Genomic DNA, 15,432 nt, shown 5'->3' on the forward strand with positions numbered 1-15,432 from the left:
AATTATATGCTGGGTGCCTGCCTGCTGAGTCTCCAACCCCTCCTCGCTCGCGCTCACAGATAACACTCTCAGCGTCAAGATTTAGTTCATGTGTAGCCACACCCTTAACACGTTGACCATGTTAACATGGTGGCCGCGATGTCCGCCAGGTACCCGCAATCAGCAGTTACAGAGCCAGGGACGTGGATCTCTGTGTGTAAACACAGAGATCCAAGTCCTGTCAGGGAGAGGAGTCTCTTGTACATAGGGACACTGATCGGTCACCTCCCCCAGTCAGTGCCTTCCCCCCACAGTTAGAATCACTCCCTAGGGAACACATTTAACCCCTTAATCGCCCCTAGTGTTAACCCTTTCCCTGCCAATCACATATATACAGTAACAGTGCATATTTATAACACTGTTCGCTGTATAAATGTGAATGGTCCCAAAATAGTGTCAAAAGTGTCTGATCTGTCTGTCGCAAAATCGCAGTCCTAACAAAAATTGCAGATAACCGCCATCACTAGTAAAAAAAAATAATAATAAAAAAAAATGTCATAAATCTATCCCCTATTTTGTAGGCACTATAACTTTTGCGCAAACCAATCACTATACGCTTATTGCGATTTTTTTTTTTACCAAAAATATGTAGAAGAATACATATCGGCCTAAACTGAGAAAAAAGTATTTTTTTTTTTTAAATGGGATATATATTATTTATTATAGTGCAAAAAATAAAAACCGCAGAGATGATCAAATACCACCAAAAGAAAGCTCCATTTGTGGGAAAAAAAGGATGTCAATTTTGTTTGGGAGCCACGTCGCATGACCGCGCAATTGTCATTCAAATCGTGACAGTGCTGAAAGCTAAAATTGGCCTGGGCAGGAAGGGGGTGAAAATGCTTGGTATTGAAGAGGTTAAATACTTGGAAAGGATGAAACACATGTTTGTCTTGTTCAAGTTTCCTAAAGAATAACTTCTTATTCTTTCCTAAAAGTAACTTCTTGAACATAATGCAATGCATAACTGCAACCAATTACATTTTCATTTTGTTATTGATTTATGTGTACTTTTCGGGAAGATTTTCCCTTTCTTCCTTTTCCAGTGATCACTGGAATAGAAAGTGAAAGCAAGCCTCCCCAAGAAAGCTACCGACACCTACCAAAATAGTTTAATATGATGGAAACAGTAATGCCCTGTACACACGATCGGTTCATCCAATGAAAACGGTCTGATGGATTTTTTCATCAGATATCCGATGAAGCTGACTTTCATCAGTCTTGCCTACACACCATCAATTAAAAAAACTATCGTGTCAGAATGCGGTGACGTAAAACACAACGACGTGCTGAGAAAAATTAAGTTCAATGCTTCCGAGCATGCGTCGACTTGATTCTGAGCATGCGTTGATTTTTAACCAATGGATTTCCCCACAGACGATCATTTTTTTTCTATCAGTTTTTTAACCATCAGATCATTTTAAAACAGGTTCTAAGTTTTTTCACCGATGGGAAAAAAAACGATGGTGCCCGCACACGATTGGTTCGTCTGATGAAAACGGTCCATCAGACCGTTTTCATCAGACGAACCGATCGTGTGTACGTGGCATTAGAATGTCTGTCAGAGAGATATCTTCTCTGAACAATCCTAAATAAGTTTAAAAACCTTTTTTTCCAGAATTCTATTTTAAAGCATGTAGCATATTTCCATAAGAAGGACACAGTCAGGCACAGTTTCTTAGGCGACGTTCTTCTATTGCACAGCAGAAATACACACACACACACTTCCCTCCAGACATTTGTTTTGTCCACAGCTCTAAGCTTTGCTTCCCTTTGAAGAACTATTCATATGAGTTATGTGGCTATTATTTGATAACACATTGCTAAGTAAAATAATGTAATTATATTATCAAACTGTTACAGCTTAGAAATACAGTTTCCAATTTGGTTGCAATGGGAAATGTTATGTCTTATAAATGTGGTCATCAGTTTTGTAAACTTTACATTTATTTACTATTAATTAGAGGATTCCGCAACTTGAAAATGATTATTGGTTTGTTTACACTTGCATTGTCTCCATCGCATATCACTTTTCAGAGAGCGGTACAGGAGAAGCTGTCAGGCATTCAGGATGCAATACTGCCATCTTTTTTTTTTTTGCGCTATAAGCAAAAAAGAGCGACAATTTTGAAAAAAAATAAACTATTTTGTATTTTTTGCTGTAATAAAAAAAAACTTTTTTTATTTTTTTTAAAAGCATTTTTTTTTCTCAGTTTAGGCTGATATGTATTCTTCTACATATTTTGGGTAATAAAAATTGAAAAAAGTGTATATTGATTAGTTTGTGCAAAAGTTATAGTGTTTACAAAATAGGGAATAGATTTACAACATTTTTATTATTATTATTTTTTTACTAGTAATGGCACCAATCTGCAATTTTTATTGTGACTGCGACATGATGGTGGACATATCGGACACTTTGACACATTTTTGGGACCATTGGTATTTATACAGCGATTAGTGCTATAAAAAATGCACTCATTACTGTGTAAATGTCACTGGCAGGGAAGGGGTTAACACTAGGGGGCGATCAAGGGGTCAACTGTGTTCCCGAATGTGTGTTCCAACTATGGGGGGATGGGTCTCACTATAGGAGATGATAGATCATGGTTCCCAGCTTGTAGGAACTCACGATCTGCATCTCCTCTCCTCTCAGTACAGGGAGGTGTGTGTTTACATACACACATGTCCCTGTTCTGCCTCTCGTGCCCGCGATCGCTCTTGGCCGGCGGTCATCGCGACCACTGGTCACGAGCATCAGCACCCCCGCTGTGCAGGGTGTGGGCGCCCGCTATCCCATTTAAAGGGACAACGTACAGCTACGACAGTCCGGGGGAACGAGCCAACCTGCCGCAGTATAATGATGGTGGCTGGTCGGCAAGCGCTTAATGAACATTATTGAAATGTCACACAAACATTTCACTAAGTTCAATTGGCTGCCCTGTGGTTCAAGGTGGTGGATTGCCTCACATTGCTGTGCTCTGAAAAAAAATGCTGTATGCAGAACTTTTTTTAAGCACACACCACCTGCACACCATTGCAATGCAGTGGTGTGATCCTCTCACACACAAGACAATGCATTTTGCCCTGTCTTACGGTGGAACTGAGCTGGAATACCTGTTCAACACAGTTCTACTACATCTTATTTAAAAGGGCAATAAAACCACTGCTCAACTGCCTATTTTTACCGCCCCCAACTGCAAGTGTAAACAAGCCCTAGCTCTTGAAAAGTGATTGCATTAATAGCATAAATGACTTACCACATTAAGCATTGTGAAGTGCAAAACTGAAGTACAAATTATAATTTTAAAGCAGAGACTGAGAGTCATCAAAGATTCACTGGTGGTGGTGAACCAAACTCAGTGGCGTATATAACTAACCAAAATGGAGTAAATAAGAGAAGTACAACCTCTCTCGACCTTATCTGGTGCATTTTTTAGTGTTGACTCTCCTAAGATCGAGAAATTGTGGGAAGTTGGTGTGGGGGACATTTCCTCTTTGACTAAGGAAGATTAGGAGGACTGTTTTGCGCAAGGTCCTGAACTTGTTGTCCCCTCAGATAAATTAATTCAAGTTACATTTCTTTATCTGGTATATTACCCTCCCTCTAGGTTGAATAGGATGTGCCCAGATCGAGACCCTATTTGTCTCTGTTGTCGACTTCACCCTGGGTCGTATCTATATATGTTTTGGGAGTGCCCCTCTATTGCACCATATCCTTGTACTCTCTTCATCTCTTGCACTACTGGGGATCCAGGATGATGAACAAAGGCCTCACCATACTAAGCTATTCATTTCTTATCTACTTTATTACACCAAGAAATTCTGATAAAATGGGTGGCTCAGACGCCACCCAAGGTAGCCACATGGTGAACACAGCTCTCCCCCTATACAAAGTAATGTACATCAATAGGGCATGCCCCTGGAAGTTTGAAAAGGTATGGTCCACTGGACTTTGAACTAAGGTGATTCTTCCATTTTCCTGTTACTTTAATATGTGGATTCTCTGTGTTTTAGTATGCCGAGTCTGACACCATTTTTTGGTTATTATTGCTTTTATTAATGGTACTCTGCCTATTCTGTCTGTACCTCTTCTTGCTGTATACTAAACTGGACTGTGTTTTTGTGTTCTGTTCTACTGCATTTATTTTTGTTAAAAAAAAAAAGAAGAGGAGTGCATTGTCAGGGTTTACATACACTTTAAAACAGAGCACCTTATAGCTATTTTTTTTTTCTTTTTGTACTTCCCCTCCACCTTACAAAAATGTGAAAATTGTATTGATTTGTACCTGTAGGTGTTTCTTGTGCTGCAAGGCAGCACTGATTTTTGGAGGAGTGTGTAAATGTGCTAGCAACCACCAACAATGGGGGTGGGGGTTTAAAATGCCACTAACCACCAATAATTATGGGATTGTTTTTGGGTAGTTAAACTGCCAATGAACACCAATAATTGTGGCACGTTTTTGTAGTGGGGGGTTTGGGTTTTTTCCATAACATCTAGCCATTGATCACATCCTTTCAACTTTTTTCTACTAATAATGGAAGACTTTCACTTGGCTTCAGTGAGTGACTTTTTAACCTTTTCACTGCCAGCAACATAAGGCTTGTGTTGGCAGCAGCGGGAGGATTTACACATACTGTTACTGTAGTCAGGAATTAATGTAAACTTTACAAATGGGCTGTTGGCGTCCAGGTGCAAGTGATCTACTGGATAGTGTCAATGGACTCCTGGAACGAGCCATCCCCCAGTTGTACTCTCCGTCAAGTTTCCTGGGCTCTGCTATTCCACCTGTGGGGTGGCAGGTGTCACCAGTTAGAGGGGAGGAAGACCAATGAATGTCCATTTGTCAGTAACTAGTAAGATCCTGAAAGTGAAGGTTTATTGGCTCTTACTTTACCATTGTGGCCAGGAAAAGTGCAAATGGCACATGATTTGCCTTTATTTGTATTGTATTGATTTGTACCTTTAGCAGGGCCGGTACAAGGGGTGGGCAGAAGGGACGGGTGCCCTGGGCGGAGTATTACATGAAGGGGAGGGGCGCACTGGAGCCGCGCTCATCTGAAGTTTCCTCACTTACAGAAGCGACGGTGGTGTCATTACTATCAGGCAGAGCAGGAATCTCGATAGCTGCTAAAGGGACGAGACCGCTCTCTCTTCCTTCCAATAGCAGCCTGTGGGTGGAAGAGAGGAGGACAGCCACGGAGAACATCTCCTTCTGTGTAAAGAGCGCTGGAGAGTGAGGGTAAAGTGTCCTTTAACAAAAGGAAGTATTCAGCGCTGGAAATATAAATGTAAATAAAAATAAAAATATTGCTAGCCACTAGCCAGCACTCAGGACAAATTCAAACAAACTTCCCAAAGGCAACATATACAGTGAAACAGTGCAGCGCAAAAACAAATAATATTAAAATAATACAAAATAGAAAAAAGTCCATATGTGAAAGTGTAGAGGAGAAATCCATGTAAATTTCATAAAATAGTGCAGGTTCAGGACAAGTGACCAGATAGAGATCCTCCACCAAGAAGTAAAGATGGCCTCTCACCTCATAAATTCGACCTTTTAAAGGTCACAAAGCACGGTAATCAATCTCAGGTCCTAGTATTATCAGAAGATCGCTTGACAACTCCAGATAACAATGATAGGCCCATAGATCACAGCAATGATGGACATATGGAATAAGAAGGGAGAGAGATCTAATGCTCTCTGTAGCAAAAAAGTATTTATTTGAAAAACAATATCAGTACACTCACATGTGTCAGCACTCACAGCCGAGTGCAGGCTCACACTGACAAGTGTATACAGCATACAGCGGCGATCGCGGGTGACGTCACACGCAACTCCTCTCCCTCGTACGCGCTACATCCCATTACTTCCTCAGCGTAGGGCAAAGAGATACCTCTCAGGCCTCATACAGACGAGCGGACAGTCCGATGAAAACGGTCCGCCGGACCGTTTTCATTGGACATGTCCGCTCGGAGATTCCGGTTTGATGACTGTACACACCATCAAACCGAAATCATCCGCGGACAGAGAACGCGGTGACGTAGACGACACCGACATTCTCTCTCGCACGAGTTCAATGCTTCCAGCATGCTAAGAAACATTTGTCCGCTAGCCTGTACACACGATCGGATCTGTCCCCTGAAACTGGTCCGCGGACCAGTTTCAGCGGACATGTCCGGTCGTGTGTACGAGGCCTAAGTGTCCTTTAGTTTGTTTCCACAGAGCAGAGAAATTCAGCTTTTTGCTAATGACAAGAGGAAAAAACAAAACGTATGTGTGTGCAATCACTGCCCCCATCCCCTCCCCACATGTTAGGCTCCTGCTCACCTCTACAGTCAGCCTATGTGCATCCTATGGAGGGACAAAGCTGCAGAGAACCGAATGGCAGCATTCCTAGAAGTGGACAGCAGCATGGAGGACCTGAGCTGAGCCACTGCTCTCTATTGCTGTTACTGAATGGAGGGAGAAAAGAGCTTCAACGTCCTAGAGCTGAATATTATGTGGGTGATGGTATTGCAGCAGAGGAGAGCTTGTTTCAAAAACACTGATAGCATTTATCGTGGAAAGGGGGGAGGGGTTGAAATGCATGGAGGGGGGTCTGACAGTTATGTGTTACTCAGAGATAAGGAAATACACTATTCCTGGAGAGCTTCTTAATCTCTAACAAATATTGCTCTTTTATTGCTAATTAAAGTAACAATGGCCAGGTTAAAGGAAACCTAACTTGAAACAGGGAGGTTGGCATTGCTGTTTTTTATCTGAAAATGTTATGTGCTTGGTTTTTATGCTGACTGCATTGTTCTGATTCAGTGGAAGTATACAGATTGGGGTGTGTGAATTTTGGCAGACTTTACTGACATACATGCTTTGGGTCAGAATGCATTAAAGATAGTGGGTCAGCATAACACCAACTGACTAGCATTCTCAGGAAGAGGTTGGCAGTAAAAGGGCTTATAGTTCACTAGTCAGACCTAGTTCTCCTTTTCCCAAACACACAAATTCACAGCACTCTTCTAAGGGGTGGGGGTGCTAGAAGTAAAGTGTAATATGCCTTATTGCAGGCGCTTAGGAGACATTATGTCACCTTTTCTCTACCTGTTTTAGGCTGGGTTCACACTATTGCGACGATAGGCATCGCATGTGATTTGCACCGCATTGCTGCTGATCACATGCAATGTCTTTGTGATGCAAATTCAGCCATACAGTTTGTATGACTGAATTTGCATCACATTTGGACCAAAATGGTTCAGGACCCTTTTTTTGGTCCGCACTGGAATCAGTTGGCATAGGTGTTCACACCCATGCCATTCGATTCCTGTACCATTTCACAGCACACACTGCGATATGCAAACCAATCTGGGGGGGTCCTTAACTTCACATTGACACCCGCAGCAGTTCTCAGATATCAGTGTGAACTGCTGGCAATTTAAATACAGGAATCGCTGTGTTTCCCACATCACACCAGTTATTATTAGTAAGAGAGGGTTTTTCTTTGTATGTGTTAACCACTTCAGCTCCAGAAGGTTTTACCCCTTTAATGATCAGGCTATTTTTTGCGATGCCGCGCTGCTTTAACTAACAATTGCGCGGTCATGCAACGCTGTACCCAAATACAATTGACATCCTTTTTTCCCCACAAATAGAGCTTTCTTTTGGTGGTATTTGATCACGCTATACGCTATAAACTGAATTTGTATTGTTTTAAGTATATTCTTGTTTTAAAAACGGCATTAACCCCCCTGGCGGTATTCCCCGAGTCTGACTGTTCTTTCTGCCTGCAAACTGTAGATTGTCCATAGCAAGCAAAAGTGTCCCTTTATGTCAAAAATGGTTTTAGAGCAGCTAGAAAACAGCGATAATAAATTATAATCACTTGCAGAATTGTGCGATAGCGATTTGTGGGGAAATTCGTCATAAAAAAATAAAAGTAATGACAGTGACAGCTGAGCAAATTTCAGTGATTTTGAGTTGATTACATTATTGAATAATTTTTATTATAATTATATTATTATTTGTTATAATTATTTATAATTATTTATTATATTATAATTTATAATTTTGTTTTTAAAAAAATGTCATACCCGGGATGCCTACTAGACTCTTGTTTGGTCAGATTTAAGTGAGTTATTCCTAAGAATTACAGGCCTACAATGTAAAACTCCAAATTATTCTTGCAAATAATGGTACGGCTTTCAGCACCTTTTTTCTGAAAGAATCAAACCGCCAGGGAGGTTAATTATTTTTCTTAAAAACGGGGGGGGGGGCGCAGTTTGCCATCTTCACCCTGGGCGCCAAATGGCCTTCTCCTATCACTGACCTTTAGGCAGCACTTCCCATTTTTTGGCATAGACCAGACCCCGCTGCCTCTTGTAATTGTTACTTTACTGCTATCCCAGGAGACATTGTCCTATGCATATGCTGACATGCAGAGGTTTTGAGCACAATTACAAGTTCTGCAACTGGAGTACCCATGCATATATAAAAAATGGCAGCATTAAACAGACCCCCCCCTCCCCGTGTGCAAATACGGCAGTCTCTGACAGGTCCCAAATGCCGCCCATGCATCAGACCTTGAAGAGGGATATGGGAAGAAATGGAGATGGCGGTGAAGTTCCACTTAAAGTCAGACCAGAACAAGATGAACCCTTTTTGAATGAGGATATTTGTATTTTGGTTTTATGTTATTAAATAAACCTATTCAGTCTGAATACAATAGGGTTGTATTAGTATGTTTCCACCTGTTTCAGACAAGCTACATTGCTTTACTTTTCCCCCAAAGGCTGTCCCCAGCCTCCATTTACAAGCAGACATGCACCATTCTTTTCCTCAAGTACCATTTTGCCTTTTTTTCTTTATTAAGCGTTAAAACACATTTTAACATTTTAAATGTTAATTATGGCACTTAACTTCCACAGTCTTCTAAAGGGGATAAAGTGCAAGTACATGTGTTCACTATTCCATTATACAATGACCAAACAGATAACTGGTATGCTGGAGAAATCAGAAACTTGTTTTAAACAGAAGTGCTACATTCTTAGAAAAGAGGATTTAATAGTTTGAGAATTAGGGAAGTATGTATTAAACATTATTACACTCACCACTGTCACAACATTACTATAATACTTTGCATTATTATTTTTTTATGTATACTGTATAGTCAGATATTTAAATGTGGAATATTTAAAAAAAAAAAAAGCAAATATAGCTACAAAAGTTTGGAAAATGTTTTGATACAGAACTGAAAAAGCGGGAAATGACTAATTCACCTAATGAACAAAACAATTAAACTTTTATAAATAGGAAGGAAAAAAAATAACAGTAAAAGAAGAAAAGCTCATCCAACTTTTTCTGTTTACTAGTCGCAAGTAGAAATTGAATAGGTTACTAAAGTCACGAAAATTCTCGTACGACAGAAAAAAAAATCGGAAGTGATGTCATATGTTGTAATGTATTTGTGTTGTATTTTCGGACGACAACTGTACTGACCAAACGAAAATCGTACGATCTGGTATCGTACGAGGAAAATTTTCGTGCATGTCCGATAAAATAATATCGGATGAACTGTCATGATCGGCTCACGGAAGCCCTGTACTAACGATCCGATTATCGGACAATTCTTCCTTGGACGAAATTTTTCGTACAATATTCGGATCGTGTGTACGTGGCATAAATCTAGGCTTACCTGTAGGTTAAAGTGGTTGTAAAGAGTTTACAACCAGTTTAATGCCATACCTAAACTGACTTTAATTTATCTGGGCTGAAATAATGTTTATTTTTTGAAGATGTTTTTTATACCTATCCAGAGACAAAAAAGAAGGTACCTAGAGATGTCTCTGGTGTGGTAGACGGGACATTTCCTATCTACTTCAACAGTATATACCAGTCATTGTCTGGAGGGGATTATAGTCTTATTTTCTTATGCGTGGGCCATATTCCCCTCATCTGCAGCATATTTCACAATTTTGATACCTGAACTCAATGTGGTAACTTAAAGAATGTGTTTATTAATATGTATGAACCTGCACAAAGGATGCCTAAGCATTGCCCTTGATCAAGTTAATAGACTACAACATTTTTAATTTATCAGCCACATTTATGAGATACATTTTTCACGTGGCACAATCCTCACAGCCCTAAGTTTTATGGGACTGAATATATTTGTCAGTGTCCTCCCAGAATTGAAAAAGCAAAGCAAGCTCACTCTCTTTGTAACTTTTGTTTCTTAGGTTGACCCCAAGAAAATCACCTTGTGACATGGAACTCTCTGACATTCATTATCCACACAAAACACAGTATTAGGCTTATATTATTCAGAACCTGCTGACTGTTTAACACAACATCCATATTTAAAATACAAAGATTTGTTCTTTTCCAGCTGTCAGTTATCTGCAGCATGAAGTATGACTGCATTTATAAATTCCGTTTTACTATGGAAGAGAGAATGAAGTTCTGATGGAGACCATTCAACTATTATACTGCATTTTCAGCTTCCAGGGTAGTAAAGCAGTTTTGTTTATCAGAGAGAATGAACAGGGGAAATGGCGAGGATGCAGTAGGCTCAGTAGGCGAGTTGTTTGCTAGAAGCATTCCTACTATACTGTATATGCGATAAAGTGTCCTTGGATAAAGATGAACCCTAGGCATAAAAAGAAATAGACAGCTTAAATACATACAGTAAAACCTTGGTTTGAGAGTAACTTGGTTTGAGAGCGTTTTGCAAGACAAGCAAAATGTTTTAATAAATTTTGCCTTGCTATACAAGCAATACCTCGATATAAGAGTAGCGTCATGTCACAACTGAGTATAAAAGAGAAGAGAGGAGCCTCCAAGTGTAGCAATATGGTTACATTTTATGAATTTACAACACTTAGCAACATATTGCTACACTTAGAGGTGCCTTTCTTCTCTTGTATACCCTGTAAAAAAAAATGCTTTGATATACAAATGCTTTGGATTACAAGCATGTTTCTGGAACGAATTATGCTTGCAACCCAAGGTTTTACTGTATATGGCATTTGTTTTACCTGCCAAAGGAAGTATATCCCTATGTGGAAGGTGAAGCTAGGTGTTGCAGCATTAAATAGAGAAAAGTCTACTTCTACGCACTTCGTTCTGCACTCCTGCGATCCAGATTTATGCAACAGCAGGCTAAAGTCCACTGTCAGTTGTCGGCTGATGTCAGACTCTGGAGACATCCCAACTTTAATGTCAGGATCCACCCAGATGCCTGGATCGACAGCTGGATTAGCCTCTCAGGACACCGCATTGAACTCTGGAGGGGAAGAGCAGACAGCCAATGACTGACACCAGTTCTCTGCTCACTGAAGACAGAGGGCTGAGTAATCAGCAGACTTTGATCACTCGGTTCTCAGTGGGGCGGTGGGGGACAGATGCAGCATCAGATTGATGCTGCATCCACCTAGGTGAGTATGTAGGTTTGTATTTTAAACCCAGCACTTCTCTTTTAAAGTATACAGTATGTCAAGGCAGAAAAAAATATGTGCAGTACATTCCTGAATACATGTACTGTACATTTGCCTATTTTTATCCCTTTGACCATCTTACGTAACAAAATAGCCAGACAGCACTTCTACTAGGGCTGGTGGACATACGCGTATGTCTATGTTGTTTACCTTTGTGCACAAACACAAAGCCAGTGCTGCCACTGCCATGAGACAGCAGAATGCATCAACAAAAAGCACAGATCCAACTAGAAAGACTCTGTGCCATGAGATTGCTATGATGACCAATTACATCAATGACCAATGTAAACAGTGTAGTATTGCTTACATTGGTGAGCCCTCCACTTCCTCTCACAACATAGGAAGGGGAGAAAGGAGAATTACATGAATAAATCTATAAATCTATTTCTCCTAGTAAAAGGAGTGATCGTAGGTGGAAAGGTGGGCCAATGACTATCATATACCTGGCAGAGAAGATGAGAGGGCTCCTCTTACACCTCCTACACTCCTGAAAGTGAGATTGTGAGGACACAGAGAAGCATACGTGCTAAGGTGGGTCTGTGTTGCAGCCATATTTACAGAACTGAGAACAAAAGATCATCCAGCAGGAACCAGGCATAGGAACAATGAGGTACTGAATCAGGAGCCAAAGACAGAGTCCAGTAAACAAGCAAAAGTCAGATACATCCAGGCAACTTGGTATTGAATCAGGAGAGAAAGAAAGAGTTCAGCAATACAAGCCATGGTCATTGGTCAGTAACATCTGGGCAAACAGGATACAAGGCAGAAGGAGGTAGCATAGTGTGGATCAGTAGATCAGGTAAAACGAGAACAAGCTGAAGACCACTCAGCAAATTCCTTCTGCATTGCTTCTGTTTATAAAGGCCATTGTCTGCCGATATCAGTGCTGAGCGTGCATGCTTACAAAACGTGTACTCCCAGCACTGATTTTTGGAGGAGTATGTAAATGTGCTAGCAACCACCAAGAAGTGGGGTGGGGGTTTGAAATGCCACTAACCACCAATGATTATGGGATTGTTTTTAGGAAGTTAAAATGCCTATGGACACCAATAATTGTGGCACGTTTTTGTAGTGGGGGGTTTAAAATGTTTGGGGTTTTTCCATAACATCTAGCCATTGATCACATCCTTTAAACTTTTTTCCACTAATAATGGAAGACTTTCACATGGCTTCAGTGGGTGACTTTTTAACCTTTTCACTGCCACCAACATATGGCTTGTATTGGCAGCAGTGGGAGGTTTCACACATACTGTTACAGTAGTCAGAAATGTATGTAATTTCACAAATAGGCTGTTGGCTTTCAGGCGGAAGTGATCTACTGGATAGTGTCCATGAACCCCTGGAATGGGCACTCCCCGAGTTGTACCCTCCATCATGTTTCATCATGGAAAGCGACATCCCAGAAGTGCAAATGAAGCCATCTTTTTCTGGTCCTTGGAGAGGGCATTACAGGGTTAACATACCCAAGGATCAGAGGGGTGTGCTGAAGGAGTTTTTTTTGGACACACCCCTAAATACATTTATATTCCCATTTAACAATGTTTTTATTCCCATTTACCAAGGTTTCACAATTGAACAACCAGCATATTATATAGTAGAATGAACTTATAACACCTTTGATACCAAATGTGTATGGCCACTATAAAAAATGTTTGTTGTCTAACTGATATAGCAGGAATTATGGATCATGGATAAAGTATGGCTCTCATAGCTAAAAAAAAAATAGACTCAGTGTGTGTATTGCTTAGCTGATCTGCCAGACTATTTACTACTGGCCTCACTAGGAATTGCTTGAAGACCTTGGTAGTCGAGGTTTATGACATCACTGCATTCCCTCTAAGTTTCACTGTTTTGCATCAAATGTGTTACCTCTCTAGCATAGGACTGAGATGTAAATCTGACTGTACCAACTAGCCAATTTCCAAGACAATAAGGATGGCACAGTGTTTAGTATGAATCATTCATTCTCCCAACACACTTAGGGGTTTATCGTGCCTCTGTATCATCAAAGTCAGACCTGTCTATGCAATCACGCCCACTCTCAGATCTCTATAACAAAATGCTAATCAATTGGTAGTCAAAGGTAGGCACAAGAAATGATCCTTGAGAAAATACAGGTTGCGTGCACTTAACAAATATAACAAGATGATTCCAATGGTATATTTAACAGACCAAAAGGGAGCAAATAAGAGATGTTCATTGTAATGCCGGGTACACACGACTGTTTTTCATGACGAGAAAAATTAAATTTTTTAAATTGTGTGTAGGCTTCAGAGCATTTTTCTCGATTAGAAAAATGGTCATTAAAAATTTAGAACCTGCTCTATTTTTCACGTCGTCGTTTTTCTCGTCGTGAAAAACGGTCATGTGTACACGGCATTAGAGTTAGAAGGTACATACATGTTAATAATTTGCATTACATTGCTTCAAAGCAAATTTTTCACCTACACTGCCTTGAACCTATTTTTTTTAGTTTTCTAACCGCTCTTCCTTACAAACATTTTCCAGTCAGAGCTACAGTTTCTAAACCATGTTTTGTTTTTTGTTTTTAAACAGCTCAGCCCAAATGCAGGGTGCATTCGGGCACTCCTGAAGATGTTGTATTGCCCGTACTGTCGTGGACTGCCCACACTGAAACCTTGCAACAACTACTGCCTCAATGTGATGAAAGGCTGCTTAGCTAATCAAGCTGATTTGGACATTGAATGGAATCTCTTTGTTGGTATGGACATTGATTTAACCATTGAATTTTCATAATTATCACTTGATTTATATTATATTTTTACTGCAGTGTGCAAATTAAGTTATTAAATATTATTAATACGCATCTATACGCACTATATGGTTGTATGATTAATTATGATGTTGCTGAATGTGTTGCTGTAGGGATTATTGGCTAAATGTTTGACACATATGTCAGCCCAGTGTGATCATGATGTAATATCATGCTGAGCTGTAGGAAAACACAAAACTAATGCCCTGTACACACGATCAGTTCGTCTGACCGATGAACTGTTTTCATCGGACGAACCGATCGTGTGTGAGCCCCATCAGTTTTTTTTCCCATCAGTGAAAAAAAAATAGAACCTGTTTTAAAATTTTCGTATGGTTAAAAAAACGATAGAAAAAAACGATCGTCTGTGGGGAAATCCATCAGTCAAAAATCCACACATACTCAGATCGGATTTTTAACCGATGGTGTGTAAGCAAGACTGATGAAAGTCAGCTTCATTGGATATCTTATGAAAAAATCCATCGGTTCGTTTTCATCAGACGAACCGATCGTGTGTACAGGGCATAAGTGTGCTTTAATTATCATGTATTCCAGTACAACGGGGCAATAGAGGAGTGCTAGCCTGTTGTACGTTTATTAAAAGTAGGTTTAAAGGCTTACTAATATTGTGCTGGAAATCTATTTTGACAGCCAGTTCCATTCTTTCTACAAACATAACTGTGCTGTGAGTTGTTTAATTATATAAGACTTGCTGTTATAGACATCTATTTGAGATGACAAAAAATAATAAAGATGTTGTGTGCTACCACTTATTCCTATATATAACGTAAGGCTGCTGCTATCACTAAATGTGTTGCTACATATAGTGCAATCGGTAAATACAAAGTTGTGATAACTCTGCCCAATAGTGAACAATCAATCATTCAATTATTTAATCATTTTAATCAATTGAAAAAACTAAAAATAGCTGAGGTGAGTAAGTATTTCACCTGGTGACGAAGCACCCTTGTTATATGGTGGAGCACATATTGAAATATGAAAATACACTAGAGAACTGTATGTGTAGAATGTTGGGAGTTTATTTACCTTATATTAATTTTGCCAACAAAAGACCCAGTAGGGCTTATTTTTGGGGTAGCGCTTGCCATGTGCTGTCTTCCAGTGGCGGTGC

The 15,432-nt window shown here is 40.0% G+C and overlaps 1 protein-coding gene across 1 annotated transcript in view; it reads left to right on the forward strand.

The window, feature by feature from the left end:
- GPC6 (glypican 6) overlaps window positions 1-15,432 on the forward strand; it is a 921,045-nt gene that overhangs the window by 523,383 nt on the left and 382,230 nt on the right. The window contains exon 4 of the mRNA XM_040336093.1: window positions 14,084-14,249. Coding sequence (XP_040192027.1) covers window positions 14,084-14,249 — 166 coding nt within the window. The remainder of the gene's footprint in view (window positions 1-14,083; window positions 14,250-15,432) is intronic.

This window comes from Rana temporaria, chromosome 2 (genome assembly GCF_905171775.1).
Source record: "Rana temporaria chromosome 2, aRanTem1.1, whole genome shotgun sequence".
Taxonomy (NCBI): Eukaryota; Metazoa; Chordata; class Amphibia; order Anura; family Ranidae; genus Rana; species Rana temporaria.